Source organism: Mangifera indica, chromosome 17, assembly GCF_011075055.1.
Source record: "Mangifera indica cultivar Alphonso chromosome 17, CATAS_Mindica_2.1, whole genome shotgun sequence".
Taxonomy (NCBI): domain Eukaryota; kingdom Viridiplantae; phylum Streptophyta; class Magnoliopsida; order Sapindales; family Anacardiaceae; genus Mangifera; species Mangifera indica.
The window spans coordinates 1585525-1605057 of NC_058153.1; the positions used below are offsets into that span (position 1 = coordinate 1585525).

A 19533-nucleotide genomic window follows, 5' to 3' on the forward strand; every position below is an offset into this window, starting at 1 on the left:
GTTTGATTAAAAGCAATAAAAGAATATTAATATATTAATTTATTTAAATATTTGTTGTTATAATTATTTTAAAATATTTTTATATTATTTGTTATATTAATTAAAAATGAGATTATTTTTGTTTTTATAAAATTAATAATTAAATATATAATTATAATAACATTAAGATTATCTTAGTAATTTTTTAATATGTAAAGGAGAGATAATAATCAAATTATTTTTTATATTATTTGTCATATTATTATTGATAATAAAAAAATATTAAAATAAAATAAATAATATAATATAAATAATAAAATATATATTATTAAAATAATAAACACTTGTTTATAGTGTCTTCCTCCAAGTTTTAATGGTTAGGCCGGACCTTGATCCTTTCAAAGGTTTGATTTTGGTTTTTTTGATCAAATAGGCTGGAGTGATGTTCATATTGGGAAAACAATACTATTAAATATATATTTATAAAAATATCCCAAATTAATTTGTTCATTGGCCGCTAAGTCTCATTTGGTTTTCGTAACCATGTTTTTATCTTTGAAATTCCTTGTTAATGACTTGATGAACCATCAAGCGTTGTCTAACATTAGCTTATTATTAATCTTTATTAATTACTTTAATATTTTATTTTGTTCAACAAATGATGGTTCGTATATAACGCTCATCAATCAAAAGAATTAGAAAGTAAAAGAGAGAAAAGTGGGGACAGCGACGGCTTCAGCAATGAGCGGTAGAATTCACAGCGTTTTCGTCTATGGAAGCTTTACTGGCAGACGACGTCGTTCGTGCTCTTCTCAAACGAGTCCCTCAGTCTTCCTCTGCCATTCTCAACAACTAGTCTGTCTTTTCCAATTCGATTTCTATTTCAAATTCATTTCTTGTTTAATTAATTGTGGAGTGGATGATTGCAGTCACAGGTTCAGCATAAAAGGCCGTGTGTATCCAGCTATTCTATCGCTTGAGAATCACAAAGTCACCGGAAGAGTGAGCTGAACTCCGCCTCTTCAATCAGTTCACATTTCTTTTCTTTTTAAAATGATGAAAATTCACATTACAGGTGTTGCTGGGAATCACGGATCCTGAATTGGACATTTTAGATGCATTCGAAGATGTTGAGTACGAAAGGACCTCTGTTGCTGTTTGTTTGACGGTAAAATTACAATATTTTTATGCCTTTTCAGTAATCTTATCAGTAAAATTCTCCTCTCAATCAAAGCAAATTTGATTCATGTAGGACACTCCTGACGCCTACTTACAGGCTCAGGCTTACGTATGGGCCAACAAAAACGATCCTAATCTCTATGGAGATTGGAATTTTGAGGTTTTTTTTTTTTTTTTTTGAAATGATTTGATTTCGTTTGTTAACCCTACTTGAATAACCAACCGCTGTAACACCTTCAATCTGTTTTTGTTTTGAAGGAATGGCGAGGAGTACACATGGAAGATTTTGTGAAGATGACAGCTCGTTTAGTTGAAGAACTGAAGCTTCCTGAATCAAAGCCAAGAGTAGCTACGTATGAAAACTTTTATAATAACCAGAATGGTAATAAATAAATGATCCATGAATCCGTTGATTCTTCTTCCCTCATTTCAAGCTCTCCTAAAATCATGCCATCCATTTAGTCTTAGTGGTTTATCTGTTTAGACTTCTAATTCTGTTTCTTTATCTTTTATCCTTTTTTTTTTTTTTTCAGAAATTGATATTTACTTGCATGTTTTTCAAAAGTTTGCACGTTTAATATCCTTAGAATAAAACTATATATATATATATATATATATATATATATATATATATATATATATATATATTTTAGTATATAAATAAGTATATAAACAAGTATATAAACTCTCGATAATTTGATGTTCAAAAGTATTTACGGATAGTATTGCTTATGTTCAAAGTATAAATTCTCAATATTTTAATGCTAAAAAATGTTTACATATAATATTATGCATATTCAAAATATAAACTCTCTGTAATTTAATGTTCAACTGTGTATACATATACATTCCTCTAAGTAACTTTCTATTTCTAGAAATTGTTTGATGGATTATTGCTTGTGTTTTGTTTTTAATTTATAATTGTTTTTCAACCTCCTTTGTGATAATGAATAATCATAAAAGGATTAGCACCAAATGTGTTGCATTATGATTTATCAAGAAACAACCACGACTTTTCCTTATAATCCATATCACTTTGGGCCTTCTGGCATTTCCCTTGATCCACTTCACTTATGGGCTGGCTTTAACTTGACTCTTCGTTTTCACTCCACTGGCCACAAATCCATATTGGTAGGCCAAGGGCAAAGTTGTCGTTCGGGTTGAAAGAGAGGATTTCTCCGGGTGTACTCCGTCTATATATCAGTGACTGGTTTAGGTTTCTTAGGTTTCATCTTAACCTCACTGAGAAGAGCAGCCCTACGCCACGGCGCTCGAAGGAGATGAAACTAACGGACACAACCACGACACGTAAGTCGTCCGATTTGCTGAAATTATTGTTTTAAAATAGATTTTGATAGAGGTAATGGGGCTGGAGTTTGGCTCTTAGGCTAAAATACCGTGCCTTGGTGATGAATGCAGCTCCCTATATCAACCCTTTCGACCAAAGTTCTCCATGACTTTATATCTGTGTTTTTGGCGATTTCTTTTGGCACGAATGGTACATGTATATCTGTTTTGAATTGTAGAGTTTCGAGTAGTGATTCAGGCAGCCTCTTTGTATGTATAATGGCAAATGAGGTGTTAAACTGCTCGTATAACAATTTGCTTATGCTCTTCAGATTTGCTGAGATTCGTCCTTGAAGTTGGTCTACTAGGCATAAGCACATCTTTGTCATAAACCAAAACTTTTGGATCTCCCTTTAAAACGAGAGGAGATGATAGGCTAAACAGGTGAGGGGTTACAGAAACAGCCTCACAACCATTGGATTAGGTCAAGAGTATTTGCAACCTAAACCACCCCTTGAGGCTAGTTACACAATGTTGTATCAAGAGAATTATGCCTACTCTACAATTTTACCATAGTTATTTCAAGGGAAAAGAACTATTTTCTATCCATTTTTTAGGCCTATTTCAAACTGATATCCACGGGAGATGAAAAACTCTTTCTCTCACCCATGACTAAACTGTCGTCCAATTTCTCAATTAGGGATAGCGACAAAATCGATATTTTACTGTTTAAAACTTTAAAACTTTAAAATTTCACTATTTCCCCCTCTAGGTTTTAAAAACTAACAACTCAACACATCCTCAAAGTTTAAAAAATTTAGGTTTCACCCCTAGGGTTTGCTTCCTTCTTCGGCCACCACCGACGACCGATGCATTCCACCGATCTCACATCTCTGACTACAAAGGACGACCTTTCGTTGCCCAGAGTCTGGACGACGCGACGAAGGACGATGAAGCGTCATCTTTCATCGTTTGGGTGGAGCAACGAAGAGAGACCTCTTCGTCGCACCAGGAGAAAGAGGAGGTCGGTGACGACGTCGGAAGATGAAGTTGAAGAATGAGGGTGAAACTGCTATTTTTGAAAGTTATGGGGGATGGTTGCATTTTGAAAAATATGAAAACCCTAGGTTTGGGGTGAAAATATTAGTTTTCAAAGTTTAAAAACTTTGGTTAAAGATGAAATGTTAGTTTCTAAAACCTAAGGGGGGTGAAAAGTAATAAATTTTATAACTTTTTAATATAAACAGTAAAATATCAATTTTACCCCTGTCCCTAACTGAGAAATTGGACGACAGTTTGGTCATGGGTAGGAGAAAGGAATTTTCATCTCTCGTGGGTATTAGTTTGAGATAAGCCTAAAAAATGGGTGGGAAATAGTCATTTTTCCGTTATTTCAATTCAGTCTATCTAATTTTGATGTTCCTATCTTTCACAAAAGGCCACAGGACTTATTCCCACTCAATGTATATTGTTTTCTCAAGTTTTTTCCCTTATAAATCCCAAATACCCATCTATGGTTGGTTAAAGTTAATAGTTTTAGGGGCTAAATTGTCATTGCATCTATAATATTAAAAATAAATTAAAATTTTATATTTTTTTCCTCCCTAAACCTTAAAAACTAAAAGTTTCCTTCAAAATTAAGTTCGAAAAAATAACATTTCTCCTTGAAGGTTTAGTTTCCAGATCTTTGATGTCAAATCTAATGTCATCGCCGACCATGAATATCTACTAACGCCTCCTCTAGCTCCGATGGCCAAACTTCTCTTATTTGAAAGCTTGGATGATATTGATTGACACTGGAAAACACTTTCAGCTTCATCAGAAAGACGAAAACAAGAGATCAGGGAAGATGATGTTTCATCTTTCCCAACAAAACATCACTTTTCCACTGGGTTTAGGACTATCGGTTGGAGGGAGAGACCGCCAAAGGAAGAGAAAGTAGATGTTGTCGGAGATGCTGCCAAATAATGAAAAAAACCTTAAGAGGAAAATCGTTACTTTTCAAAACTTAGCGTAAGGGGGGAGATTATTATTTTTTAGGATTTAGGGGGGTAAAAAAAGATAAAATTTTAAGGGATTAGAGTTTCGTTAATTTTAACCACTTATGAGTGGGTGTTTGAGATTTTTAATAATAAAGAGAAAAACTTGGGAAAACAAAATACTTTAAGCAAGAATAAGTCCTTTGGCCTTCACAAAACAACGAAAGTATTGACAATTGAGAAATTTTGAAGCTTCCAAAACAGTACTTGTGCATCCTTGCTATTGCTAGATGATGAAATGAATTTTTGTATAAATGGGAAATATGCAGAGTAATTACATGCTCACTATTTAGGATGATGAGTGAAATTTAATGATTGAATGATTGACTTTATGTTAAAGGGTGAAAACATCCAATCTCCCTCTAAGTGGAAAGAATGGCCTTTGCACCCTTAAAAGAAAATTTGAGTGACAAAAGAAGGGGTCTATTCATAAGAGAATATGGGTTCAAGTTTTATTTAACGATATATTAAAATTAAATTTTTAATTTACTTGGTTTAGTGGTTATGAAATCAGTTACCAGGCTAAAAGTTTGTTATGTTCGGTATAGTTAGTTTGGGTCAAAAAATGGCAATCCAAATTAAGTGAGGTTCTTTGTTAGTAAAAATTACAAAAAGGGGCCTCTTCTTCCAAATAGATTTTTCTTTCGAATATCCTTGAACTCATAAAATCCTTATTGGCCGATGGAAAAAGAAAAAGTCACTGTTCTTAAAAATATTGCAACTTTTTCCCTTCCCAACTGTAATAGCATTAATGCTTTTCACTTTTGGCATTAGAGCTGGATGCTTAGAATATGAAAACGGTAAAACTTATTGATCACTAACAAAATAATGAGTCATGGTTGACATGTGATTCCTACAGTTGGAAATCAATGGAAGCATGTGCATTAATTGATCAAGCTTGAAATTGTCCTATTTTAATGCTTAGTTTGACTTGATCTGCAGGCAAATGGCTATATTATGATAATTTAATCCATTAGAATGCCTTAAAAACATTTGTTTCCGTAATGAAACACATAGAATACTGTGCTTCCTTACCGTAATTTCTACTACATTTTTCTATCCCTCTCTTTTTTTCCTCCATAATTTGTGTTTGACCAAGTCAAGCACATGTTTGCTTGTTCACTAGTGAATTTGGCTGACTTGTGCTTTAATGCATATTATATTCAATCAAACTATGCACACTTAATTTTAAATATCTAATTAAGTAATTAAATAATATATCATCATATTATTAAATAATTTTGAATTAAAATTAAAATAACATTCAATTACATGATATATTTTTTGAATATTTGATTATATATTCAAAATTGGATATAAATAACATTGTTCTTTTATATTTAGCTATTGTCTAAGGTAATGAAGTTGAATACTGAGGCCCCTATCATAGAGAGCTGGAGACAAAGTCATTTTATTGTCAATATTTGTGTTTTGCATTTTTCTTCAGCGCCCGTCAGCTATAATTCAAAACATTTGTCCATGAAAATTGTAATTCTATAGACTCCAGTTTCTTCTTCAATCAGGTTTTTTGCCTTTATATTCCGAGGAAAATGTGTCTGTCTAACATCTACAAAGATAAACTATATACACTCTGAGAAGATATGTAATGGTTAATCATTAAATAATTTTGAATTAATGATAATATTATGAAAATCCAAATTCGCATTCGATTGCTCTTTAAACAAATCAATTTGAAAGACTTGTTTATTAGTGGATATGGTTTCTACATCACAATTGGTTAGGCTAATCATTTAGGTATAAGAAGGTATCTATGCGATTGTCATCTTCTTTTTCTTTTAATATATTCTCTGTTAGTTGGTGCATCCTGATTCCTGAAATAAAATGCAGTTGGTTGGAGAACTCCGCATTAGTCTGATGCCATTCGATCAATCTGATGCCTTTCATGATATGTTAAGAGTTGAAAATGGAGGAGGCTGATTTGACTTGCAGAATATGTATTAGAAAGAGACAAATAAAGCCGTGGCAGTGGCAGAATGGTGAGTTTCAGAAAATATAATCGTTTGTATTTGATCATCTTATTGATTATTGGGCGCAGCAACAAAAGAAAAAGAACAAAGAGTAAAGTAAGACTAGGAGAGAAAGAAAGAAAAAAAATACTATCTGCACATTGGACTTTGCGAATGATGAGATGGAGTTAGTGGGCATTCTGATAAGCAACAACTCCTTCTATCATCGCCATTGAACCATCTTTCCTCCTCGAAGAACTTGTCTTTTCTTTCCTCCACCAGCTTCAAAATATTCTCGAAAACAGAAACCTGACAAGGAATCCTCAGAACACCTGTTTGTTGAAACCCAAATTCCTCTTCAGCTTCTCTCAGTAAAATATGAAATGCTTGACGACTCAAGTACTCAGTTGGGATAATAAATCTCTTTAGTTCATCCCCAACGCATACAGCAAGAAACCCTTTTGGGACAACGCTGCTTGATGCTTCACAAACTGAGTTCTCTGATAAGGATAGTGTCCTTTTCAGAAACTGGGTTCTTGTTTTCGATGAATTTGCAAGCTTTCTCCATTTCTTGAGCATCTGTTGCAGCCTGACAATGACTCTGATCTTGTTAGACTGCTTGGAGGCCATGGCTATCGGCTGCTTGCTGATAATGTCACTGTTTGTCACAAGGGTGATTCCATTTTATAAAGAGGCTGAGGTATTAGGGTTTTCAAGCTGTCATTATTATAATGCTAACATTAAAGTAAAGGATAAGCCATGAGAGGAGGAAGTTGGCGTTCAGTGGTTGTCAGTTTCTGAGCTTAAAAATCTCAGTCTCTCTCTGTGATTGCCATTAATGTCGCGTACTGAGATTCTAAAATTATCAAGAACTACAGTTTAAATTAGAATTAGATTCCCTCGGACAATTCAATAACTTTATGGTTAACTTTGATTAATGGTCGAAGAATGACCCAACTTACAGTTTTAAGAGCCCCATGTGAACCTCTGTCTACCCATGTTATCATATTATTAAATTTTAATTTCATATTCACACTGGAGGTTTTTGGGTTCCAAAGCAAAGCAGTGGTGTCAGCAAAGGGTAAATTCAAACGGAGTTTATTCATATTGAAATTAAGATTTGATTAGGACGAAACTAAGAGTTGGAGTTTTAATTAAGCTCATTTTTCTTTTTAGTAACAGTTTTCACTTTTCTTTTTTTATGATAGGTTGAACATTTACCCTTTTAACAATATTATTTATTTTTTAAAAAATATTATTTATTTTATTTGTAACTTTTTAATAATATTATTTATCAATTTGAATAATCTCAAATTGACTTTTACCAATTTTTTTTAAATAGTAATTATAAAAAATAAATATTATTATTAAAAAAATAAGTAATATCATCAAAAAAGTAAAAATTGTCATTAAAGAAACAAATAAATTAAACTTGAGTTTTGGGTCACTCAAATTAAATATAGATTTCAGCCCAAATTAAATTGACCCGAATCCAATTATACTTGACACCATAGCTTTGCTTTGGAACCCAAAAGTAGGGTTGGACTCGAGCCGAGCCAGCTCGAGCTTGAGCTTGGCTTGGCTCGATTCGAGCCCGAAATGAGCCGCGCTCTGCTTGGCTCGATCGAGCTCGAGCTGGCTCAGGTTGGCTCAGTAGATTTTTTTAAAATTTTTTATACAAAACGACGTCGTTTTGATCCATATATATATACAAAACGATGTCGTTTTGATATGAAAAACAAATCGAGCTCAGCCAAGTTTGGCTCGAGTCAAACTCGAGCCGGCCATAAATAAACCGAGTCGAGCCCGAGCTGGCTGCGAGCCAAGCTCGGCTCGGCTCGAATCCAACCCTACCCAAAAGGCCAAAAGACTTATTCCAACCAGGTTTCTTATAATATCAAACTTTCATTTGTTAATTTTTAAAAACTTAAATACTTACTATTATATTAAAATTTATAGTTATAGTTAACAGTAAAAAGGTCATTTAACTAAAAATATTTAAAAAAAATTAAAAATTTATTATATTTTTCCTCTTAGCTTCAAAATTTAATAATTACCCTTCATCCAAAGTTTAAAAAGTGAGCATTTTTTTTTAAGGTATTTTCTCCTCATCGATGATATCACCTTTTTAGTAGTCAACCGATTTTACTAGATCTCTTCTTCTCTTTGATGATTTCATTATCATTTTCATTTCAGACGAAAATAAAATTATTTCATATATTATAATCAAAAGAAAAGGGGTGGCGTATATCATTCCATTTCCATTCAAAAATTAAATTCTATTGAAATAATAATAATGTAATAAAGATTTTTTTGTTAGGTGATCGATCACTAGAGCAAGTCATATGTGGATCTCATCACATAAACAATGTTATGCTCACCACTTTCACCCAATCCATGCTTGCCTTCCTTCACTAACTCATGAACCATTAAATCTTATTTAAAATCAATTCATTGGTTTATTAGCAAACTACTTCATTAGAAAATCTATATATAATTATATATGAGTAATATTATATGTATAAATAAATTATATAAATTAATCTATATAAACTGAGATTGAGTAACATCTGATTAAATAATTTTGTAATGAGAAAAAATATAAATAATTATATAATTCAATCATAAGTTATTACTTTAATTAATACATATAAGTAAACCAGTTGCCATAATTTAAAACATCAAAAATAGTATTGGAGGCTTCAACTTTTGCCATAATTAAATCACTATTGGCCTATAGGCCACCAATAAAACAACATCAAATGATTATATAAATTTTCATTTGTCTTTACCTTCTCTTTTCTTCTTCAATGGATTACTCTACTTTTGCAGAAGAAACAAAGTAGAAAACGCACTGAAAAACTAGTTCCCTTGTTTTGTTAGAAGAGGTGAGATGTTCAACATTTGTGGATATTGAATATGATTTCAACAGCATTTTTTATATAGAAGCCTTCTGTATTGGTTGGATAAGTAAATCTGAGATATAATGACTGAACTCATAACCACTGTACTTGGTAGGTCAAGACTTCACAAACATAACAAAGGTTTAAATCTAAATCTTCTCTCTGAAAATTTTAATACTTCATCAGTTTTACTACTCCTTGCGGTCTCCAATTCTTGCCCTAATCTTGTTTATTGTAGTATAATTAACTCTTTAATATAATTCATAATAGAAAAAAATTAACTCGTGGTTCTTGTTCTCAATTTGAAAATATTTTAATTGAATTTATATATAATATGATATAATCTTCCATCTAAATGGAAATTTGTGAACCACTTTCTTGACAGGACAAAATTTGGTTTAACAGCATGATGAATAAGAAAATCCACTTGGCCACTTTCATTCATGTTAATATTATATTATTTACTTGCCCAATATTAATAATCATAAAACCATTTATGTCTGACAAAAGGGTTACTGACACGTGCATACCACTATTGATTCTGTTGCCCTAGCTAAAAATTTACCCGAGAAGAGTCGAAAAGTAATATTATGTGCATATATTTTTTGTATATAGTTTAATTATATAAATAATATGTTATCATATGATTAAATATTATTTAATATTTAATTCAAAATTACTTAATCATATAATGACACATATTTTATACATCTAAATTATATAAAAAGAAAAATATGCACATAATTTTATAGGAAGATTTGTTCATAGTACCATATTTGGTGCATAATGAGTTTTTCCCTACTCATCAACCCAATAATAAATAAAACTAATAAAATTTTGAACATTTATGATTGGCTTAAGGTATATACACAAGATTAAAATAATATTATATGTACCTATTTTATGTACACAAATTAATACATATCTACATGTGTCATTATATGATTGAATATTATTTTATCTTTAATTTAAACTCATTCAATTACATTATAACATATATTAAGTGTATATTAATTTATGTATTTAAAGTAAATACGCATAGTTTTATTAGTAAGATTAACAGACTTACAAATGTCTCTTCCATCTTTCTTTGAATCCAAATTTCAATGTGCAAACACCATGACTTATATATATATACAAAGAGAATTTTGTTTGTGTTAGTGATTAACTAGAATGAAAAAGATATCGCAAGTGATAATTTGAATGAGAAAGGAAAAAAATTCAAAATATAAGAACAAGAGTTCAAATCCCTTTCAATCACATTTCAAATTTAAACTTATTATTTATATGATACTGTAATTTTAAGATTGATTACTAGGTTTAAGATTTTGTCTTCTTAGTATTACACATAGTTTGATGGATATATGATAGGGAAAGAAAATGGAGAGTGGGACATATCATATTAATTGTAAGTTAGAGGGGGAAGTTGCTTTTTCTAAGAATTTGCATTCAATTCTGCATTCAAAGAGGTCCACATTCAATCCAATTGCGTATATAACAAGAAATTTTGGCTATAATTAACAACAAAGAGAGCAAAGGAGAGAAAACAAGAGATCGATGATGGAATGGAGGAAGTTTTACCTGGATGCCATACTGGTTCCACTGGCCTGCTCAATAACCATGGCTTATCACTTCTGGTTATGGCATAAAATCCGAACCCAGCCTCTCACCACAACTGTTGGTGCCAATTCTAGAGGCAGGCGTTTATGGGTTGCTGCAGTGACGAAGGTAACTCTATTTTACTTGGAATAAAACTATGCGTATAAATAAATTATAGAAACATATTTGTACAAAATAAAATAACAGTTTATGATCGACTGATATGAGTATTTACTTTTTCTCTTATTTTAAAATTATCTAATCAAATATTAACACCACAATTTGTACATATATTATTACTTTTTTATTTAACTTCTTCATGTAGAAATCTTACAACATCAATATGTGTAGATGCCAAGTCGATGCTTAAGTAGAGGATATTAAAACCCTTTTTTTTCTTGGGGCAATCACTTCAATATCTAATTTGTTCATGAAATTTCAGTCGATGCATTTTCCAGTTTTTAAAATTGAAATAATATGCAGAAAACTACGAGAGCATACCAGGCTTTTGTAGTTGAAGAGATCTTTGTTTTATAGAAACCAAATTAGATAAAATTATATGCACCCAAATTTAAATATATGATTAGATATTCAAATAATATATTATCATATAATTAAGTAATTTCAACAACATTTAATCACTCAATAATATATTATTTAAATATTTAATTAGGTTTTAAAATTAAGTGTACATACTTTTATTGTACTTTGAAAAAAGATATTTGAATTTCTTTTTTATACTCTATTAGCCCTGTCAAGAAACTAATAATATTAATAATATATTATCTGGATATTTAATTTATTTTACGTAGCATTACTCTTTAAAAAAAGTGGGTATCAGCAATACTACTTATATACATTGCTTTCTTAGGTGTATGATAATCTTGGTCGATCTTTCCTATTCCATTATCACGCTGTGGCCTTGCTCGTCCATCTGCATGACCATCACAGTCCATGGAAAAATCAGCTTGCTGCTCATTTTTCCCTTCCAAAACAATAACAATATCTTTGAGTATACAAATGAGTGATTTTGAATTAAAATTAAGTAATAACTAGTCATATAATTAAACATATAAATATATACTCATTTATAAACTTAAAGTATGTGCGTGTAACAATACTCTAATAACAAAAACATGCCCAGAAGAAAATTTTCTACTGTTGAAAATCAATATTACATTACATTTAGCTTCAGAAGACAGTATATAAATTTCAGGCTTTAATCAACCAACTGCAAATAATTTGTGGGTGCGGGACAATGACAAGAAAAACATCCTGGCCATTCAAACGATAAGAAACAGGCCAAAGGACTACTTCCCACCCAAGGTATGCTGCATTCTCAAGTTTTCTCCCTTTAACTTTGATAATCTCAAATACCTACCTATGAACAGTTAAAATTAACGAAATCCTAACTCCTTAAAATTTTATCTCTTTTTGCCTCTCTAAACTTTAAAAACTAAAAGTTTCCCCCAACTTAAGTTTTAAAAAATGACAGTTTCACCCTAAAGTTTCGTTTTGAAATCTCCAACATCATCTTTGACTTCATTATCGGTAGCCTCTCCCTCCCAAAGCATCCTCTCCCTCCGGCGATCTCTCTACTCCAATTTGGACGCTTGATCGACGTCGAAAGAGTGGTGGAAGACGAAGAGCTTTGTCGGGGAAGATAAAGCTCTTCGTCTTCCATGCTTCTCCGACGCCTATTGGGCTTTCAAATAAGAGGAGAGAGATCGTCGGAGGGAGAGGATGCTTCGAGAGGGAGAGGCTGCTGGCAATGGAGTCAGAGATTTCAAAACAAAACCCTATGGTGAAACTATCATTTTTTAAAACTTACGCTGAGGGAAATTTTTAGTTTTTAAAGTTTAGGGAGGCGACAAGAGATTATATTTTAGTTTATTTTTAATATTATAGAGAAAATGACGATTTTACCTTTACTATCATTAATTTTAACTACTCATGAGTGAATATTTGATATTATCAAAGTTAAAAGGGGGAAACTTGCGAATGCAGCATACCTTGGGTGGGAAATAGTCCTTTGCCCTAAGAAACATGATAATGGGGTCAACCCTAATGGTAACAACATCGATACTCCTTTCCACAGGTGTAGCAGCAGTTATAAGCACACATAAAGCCATTAGAAAAAAGCCATTTATGGGGGTCTTGGAGACTTTATGGTGGCATTAAAATATGTGACACTTCTCACAGTCTTCCTATCTTCATTTTTTTGCCACTCATTGTCGATAAGATTTTTAAACCAAGCGAACATCCTCATCAACACTCCACCAGACCCATTGGCCATTGTAACTCCTGAGTACCTGAATGAGTTATTAGAGAAAGGTTGTCTTTTAAACACTGTTAGAAACAGACTTTTGTATGCAGCATTCCCTCTTCTTCTTTGGATTGTTGGCCCTGTGCTTGTCTTCTTGGGTTCTGTAACAATGGTCCCTGTGCTTTACAATCTTGATTTCGCGTTGGGGAGTGGAAAACGAAAGCCTTCTGTCAATGGATCAAATGGGGAATGTGAATCTGTGTAATCTTATATGTATAATTAACTTTTAGTGCTTGCCCCATGCATGCATGAATGCTTTTAACATATGTAACACACTTTCTAGGAGTCCTTCTGGAGAATAATGTTACTTCTGTGACTATTATTGTATGATCGAATAATTAATTAACAAAGATGCAAAATTAACCACTTAAAATACCAAAAATATCCTCATAAATAATAATAAACTCCAACTTAAAAGCACACAAATATGTCAACAATGATCAACAACATTCAAAAAGTATGTAGTTAAGCATAAACTATAAAGTAATAATATAAATAAGAACATTATGCCCCCATGCTCACCCATGGCTAACCTGTTTCTACACAATCACCATTATCACTTGTTAGCTGCAAAATATAAAGGAAAATGAGTGAATGAAAATATTTAGTAAGAGTCTCTAAGTCCTACATTTTTTCTCAAGCTTCCTTTCCACATTTCTAACTTGCATTCCTAATCTTTTCTCTCTCATCGTCTAGGGTATATTTGAGGATTTAGATTCTGAGGACATAGAATGTAATACATGTAAAACATCTTTTGAGTTTATAATTCTTTTTAAGGGTTAAATTATCGAGTTTAAAACATTTGAATTTAATATGCAAAAAACCTATTATTCTTTTTTTTTTTTTAAATGGATAGCAAAGTAACTATTTTGTGTTTACACGAATAATTTTTTTAATCAAAGTTTGATTTTAGGATGAAAATTGTTATTTATACTAATTAGAGGTAAAAAATTGTTTTTAAGCCAAATGTCGGGTGGAAAAATTGTAATTTACTCGTAAAAAAAAATTAGGTATTACCCATAAAAAAAAAAAAAAAGTAAAATTAGGAAAAGCATAACTCATTACTTTTCTTAAAATAAAAGAGAAAGAAAGTGGAGCATGCATGCATGCTTTAATTTTTTTTCTTTTAAAGGTCGGTGGCTGTCTATTTCTCCTTTTCCATTTGGATTGCCTTTGCACCACTTATTCTCTTTTAATTACTTTACTAAACCGCCCACTTCATTCCCACCTTTCTTAAAGCTTAGGTAATCTAATTGTTCAATTATTACTTCATTATCAAACTCAAATTTGATGTGCCCATCTCATGAATCAGGGTTGAATTCAAACTGAGATTCATGTTTAGTTTGATTTGAGCCGAATTAAAGTTAAAACTTTAGTACAATAGTTCGGCTTAAGTCCTTTTTATACGATTTCATTTATTTTGTTAGAAATATTATTTATCTCACTTGTAATAATATTTATCATATCAATAATTATTGTAGATTTAATCAAACTCAAATTAATTCATATTTAAATTTAATTCGATTCGAATTTAACTTTACCCATGATTTGCTAGTTCTTTCATTGTACTTGGGGAATTAATTTCTCCTATGATCTCAGTTAATTTATCCATTACTTGTACATTAAGAAATAGTTAGTGGTCAAGAAGAAGAAGAAGGTCATTTTGGTAATATGAACATCAATGTATGTGCGTCAAATTAACTTTTTTGTTCTTCATGTGGGGGCCTTCACTTTTGTAACCTGTCCTGATTAGGGAAAAGTTATTAATATAAATAACACAACTCGCTTGCTTGAATCCTCCCCCTTCTTTCTCTTCTCTAATTTTTCATCTCTCGTTAATGGAGAATCAAGCAGGGGAAACTTCATCTACCGAGTCTCAGGTCACTTCCATCCACCCTACCGCCCCCGGCGGAGGAAACTGCATGAAACGGAGTGCGTCGGAGATAGCCATGGCGGAGTTTTTTAATTTTAACGCATCGTCAGACCTCACTGAAAACAGCGTCATCCATCACCCAACTTTCCATGAAATTTCTGAACAGTTCTTGGCTGACGATCTCTCCTTTGATTTCAAGAATCGGGTAAGAATTATTATTTCTCCTTTTCTTAATTAAACATGGCGAAATAAATTGCTATGTCCCGCCCAAAGTTTAAAGAATAACTTCAAGTTTTAAAAAGTTAAATTCTGATCCGTTATCTATTTTTTTGATAAATTTTATATGATTTTTCTAGAAATAATTATTTTATTTTTTATTAAAATTACGTAATTATAATTACTTCTTAATATAAATATTAAATTATTAATATATCTTTATATTAAAAATTTATTATTTAAATTTTTAAAAAACTTTAAAATATTATATTTTAATAAATATTTAAAAGGTGTAACAATATTTTCTAAAACGTTTTAAAAATCTAAATATATCAAAGCACAATCAAACTTTTTTTGAAATTTCAAAAATTTTCTAATATTTTCTTAGTAACCCTAACGTTTTTAAAAATTGTAATTTACCCTCTAAAGTTTTGAAAACAACAAATTATAAGAAAATAAAGGAAACAAAAAAAAAGAAAGAAAAGAGAAAATAGATATAAAATAATTTTTCTGTTTTTTCACTTAACATAATTTATTAATAAAAATAAATAACAGATAAAAAATTGATTTTTTTAAACTTAAAAAATAATCATTTCGGCCAACTTTGGCTGAGAAATAGTTTTGTTTTCCCCCTATCATTTACATATATTATTAGTGTGGTGGGTATATTGATAATTACGGCAATAATTTGTCTAAAAATCTAGGACTCTGATATTTTTGTCGCCTTTGCTGTCTTGTTTCTCAATATGCCTATCATGCTGAATGCATAGCCACGTCGTATTCGAGAGCTACAAATAAAAATCGATAAGAGAGATTAAGAGATTAATTACGTGTTAATCATAATTAACCAACTGTATCAATTTTTGTGCATGCAAACAGGAAATCATGAACGGGTTCCTGGGTGATCTTGCGTGGGCAGAAAATCTCACATCGCAGAAACTAACCAAGATTAATATTGCAGCAGCAGCCGTTGATTCACTGTCATCCATATGTCGCAGAGGTAAACAAATTAATGAATAATTAATTACGGTTAAATTTGAGTTAAATTGAGTTCGAATTCGAATTTGAATTCATCAAATTTGTCTAAAAATTGTTTGAATTTGACTCGTTTAAAAAAGAGTCATACTCGAACTGAGTTTTTAGTTCAATTCACTATTATAGTTGAATAAAAAAACTAAAACGACATGTTAATTGATTTTTTTCAGAATTTTTTAAGTTTGTGAGCTTGACGAATTGAATATCCTTAACATTTGAGTTCAAACTTGAAAATGAGTTTAAATTTATTTGAGTCAAACTCGTTTTAGATTCATTCAAATTGAATTCATTATCAAGTTTGAACAAATTTGACTAGGAGTCAACCCTAATTAACATGAATAATTGATTAATTAATTGCTATATGAATTATATAGTTTTGATATAAATAATGCAGGGAATTGGTCGAGTGAAAGTAAGCAGAAGCCCAAAAAATGCAGCGAAGAAAGTGAAATAATAGCAAGAGGAACAAGCAGTGGATCGTCTGGGGGTCAGTCTGACGATGAAACTGGTCCATGTGAACAAAGCATTGACCCGACCTATTTGAAACGCATTAGAAGGTAATTAATTAATTAATTAATTCTTATTATGTTGCAAAGTGGGGTTATTAATTTGTGGTTGCTATAATAATTACTCTAGGAAGGTCTCCAACCGAGAGTCTGCAAGGCGATCAAGGAAAAGAAAGCAAGCACATATGGCAGACCTTGAAACCCAGGTAATTATATTATAATTATAATTAAGCATTAATTAATCGTATTTAAATTATAACTTGCGTGATTAATGCGTCAGGTTGATCGACTGAGAGGAGAAAATGCATCTCTGTACAAGCAATTTATAAATGCAACTCAACACTATAAAGACGCTGACACAAACAATAGAGTGCTTAAATCTGACGTGGAAGCTCTGAGAGCCAAGGTATGTTATGTAAAATAACATAAGAGGTGATTAATTATTGATTAAGAAGCTTAATCACTTACTTAATTGTGTAAATTAATTAGGTTAAGTTAGCAGAAGACGTAGTAGCTCGAGGGTCATTCACGTGTGGATTGAATCAACTTCTTCAAAGTCATTTAACCACACCACAGCCAATAGCCAATCAGAATAATCCACGTCAATTACCGAATATGCCTGTTTCGGTTTCTGTGTCACCGACAATTACTGTGCATGGTGAAAATAATGCAAATTCGTATGCTACTGGGTTGCCTCATGGTTCCTCTCTTAATACTCCTGATATCAGCAATGGACTCATTAATAGCGATTCTGCAAGCTGTGGCTCTGGGATTTGGCATTGATTATTAACTATCCATGGACATTTTCTGTTCTTTTCTTTTCTTTCTTCTAGCAGGGATGGTATGGTTAATGTTATAAGTATTCGGCTTTGAGTATTCAATTGAGTACTCAAATAAAATAATGTTATTGAGTATCAACTGAATATTCAATTGAGTATTCAAAACTGGATACATATATATAATATAGTTTCGTACCAGACAATCTTGTACATTGACTTATGTAGACATGTAGTCTAGTTTGTTTTTTTTATTTAGCCTTCTTCTACGTTATGCTTGTAATTTATATGAGATATATATGAACCCAAAATAAGATGAGATCCATCATTTATGTAAGACAGTTCAATCATGAAGCCTGAAACAAAGAGTCTGCTGTTTCTCTTTTAATGGCAAGTTCTGATCAACTTAATTTATAAGAAAGAAGACATTGTTGTGAAGAACATGATGTGAAATTTGCCCTTATTGGTAACTTGAGTTACAAAGAAAGGTAATTCCTAAGAGTGAGAGCATAGGTTAGAGATCCATGATAACATATCAAGATCAAATTTCTGAATTAATGGTTTTACCTATTTCGTGTGTTTGGCTTAACCCCGAAGGAAGGATGGAATATACAATTAGGTGTATGAATAGAACAAAGTTTTCAGCCCTCATCAATTTGAACTCGCCAAAATCAACCTTTCGATCAAGATTCAAATCCACAACCTTCAACATCTTTTCATTTTCAGAAATATCCCATCCTTTATCCAGTCCAAGACTTGAAATTGCAACCTTGCTTGTTGATAACAATCACTTGAATGCTGCCTGTGCCAAGTCCGGATGTTCCTCCTCTGCCAAGCTGTTGCAAGTCTTTTGATTCTGCCTATCTAGCAACTCTCTTGCTGTGCCATGAATTTGCTTCTGCTGCTCTGCCTGAAATTTCGCCCTGCCAAGCTGCTTCAATTCACTTGATGCTGCCTGTCTGTGATCTTTCCTGCTGTATCATGAAATTTGCTGCTGTGCCTGGAATCTCCTCCTGCCAAGTCTGGATGCCGCTCCCCTGCCAAGCTGCTTCGGATCATTGTTGCTGCCTGCCTGGGAACAATACTGCTGTGCCATGAAGTTGGTTCATTGCACTTATTTTTCTGGTCTGGCTCTTGTGTGTATCTGGCTGCCTACCTGGGAATGCTGCACTTATTTTCCAGGTCTGCTGTGCCAGAGATAGTTTGTCTCTGCTACTTTCCTCTATTTGGGTTTTGGTGCTCTGTTTTGTGGCCTCCTGTCCTCTTGATGTTCTGTCTGTGTTGGGCTGGAGATCCTATGTATAAGGTGCCCTTTGGGCCCTTATATAGTAATAAAAAATTGTTTTATATAATCGCTATTTTGTTCTTTATTTTACATTTGTGAAGATAGTTAACAAAATGAGTTTATGTTGTTTCTTTTGAACTTAGTAATATAATTTTATTTAACCCAAGAAAAAAAACAATCACTTAAATGCCCTCATTTCATATCGTAATTTGTTATTGTTTTTTGCTCAAATCCGATCAATCTTAATAATATAAAAACATGGAAGCTGGCAAATGGATCGAATATATTTTAGTTATTGGAGGATATGAGTGCATGGTACACGATAATGTTTATTTAGTTCATGAGTGTGTAATACAAGTCTGTAAACTTAATCAGAATATGTTATTTGGAAATGGGAAACACTCGTTCTCCCTTTATCAAATCCTCTGTATTAACTTCTGAATCCAGCCTCCCAGTTATAAAATACAGCTCACCATCACCGTGCCTTCTTCCATCCAGTATAATTACATGAAAAATAATCACTAAAAATGTTCATTTCTTCCTTTGTGGGAGCACTGTTTGAT

General features: G+C 32.0%; 3 protein-coding genes, 1 non-coding gene and 1 pseudogene across 4 annotated transcripts; 4 read left to right on the top strand and 1 right to left on the bottom strand.

Moving 5' to 3' along the window:
- The first annotated feature begins 529 nt into the window (after window positions 1–529).
- LOC123201112 (AIG2-like protein D) lies at window positions 530–1585 on the top strand. Its single transcript, XM_044616574.1, is given in 6 exon segments — window positions 530–759; window positions 761–834; window positions 909–981; window positions 1055–1147; window positions 1232–1318; window positions 1417–1585. Coding segments are annotated over 6 exon segments (501 nt in total). The 5' UTR covers window positions 530–720; the 3' UTR covers window positions 1552–1585.
- A 1117-nt stretch (window positions 1586–2702) lies between these two features.
- LOC123201232 lies at window positions 2703–2826 on the top strand. The gene has a single exon (XR_006498791.1). It is a non-coding gene; the product is annotated as a small nucleolar RNA snoR77 (small nucleolar RNA).
- A 3665-nt stretch (window positions 2827–6491) lies between these two features.
- LOC123201050 (auxin-responsive protein SAUR71-like) lies at window positions 6492–7251 on the bottom strand. The gene has a single exon (XM_044616505.1). It carries the CDS (start codon window positions 7079–7081, stop codon window positions 6602–6604), a length of 480 nt encoding a protein of 159 aa, XP_044472440.1. The 5' UTR covers window positions 7082–7251; the 3' UTR covers window positions 6492–6601.
- Window positions 7252–10914: 3663 nt separating this feature from the next.
- Window positions 10915–13484, top strand: LOC123200854 (annotated as a pseudogene).
- A 1581-nt stretch (window positions 13485–15065) lies between these two features.
- On the top strand, window positions 15066–18022 carry LOC123199979 (basic leucine zipper 9). Its single transcript, XM_044615041.1, has 6 exons — window positions 15066–15357; window positions 16248–16368; window positions 16798–16960; window positions 17040–17115; window positions 17190–17315; window positions 17399–18022. The coding sequence occupies exons 1-6, from the start codon at window positions 15118–15120 to the stop codon at window positions 17690–17692; spliced, it is 1020 nt and encodes a 339-aa protein (XP_044470976.1). The 5' UTR covers window positions 15066–15117; the 3' UTR covers window positions 17693–18022.
- The last annotated feature ends 1511 nt before the right edge of the window (window positions 18023–19533 follow it).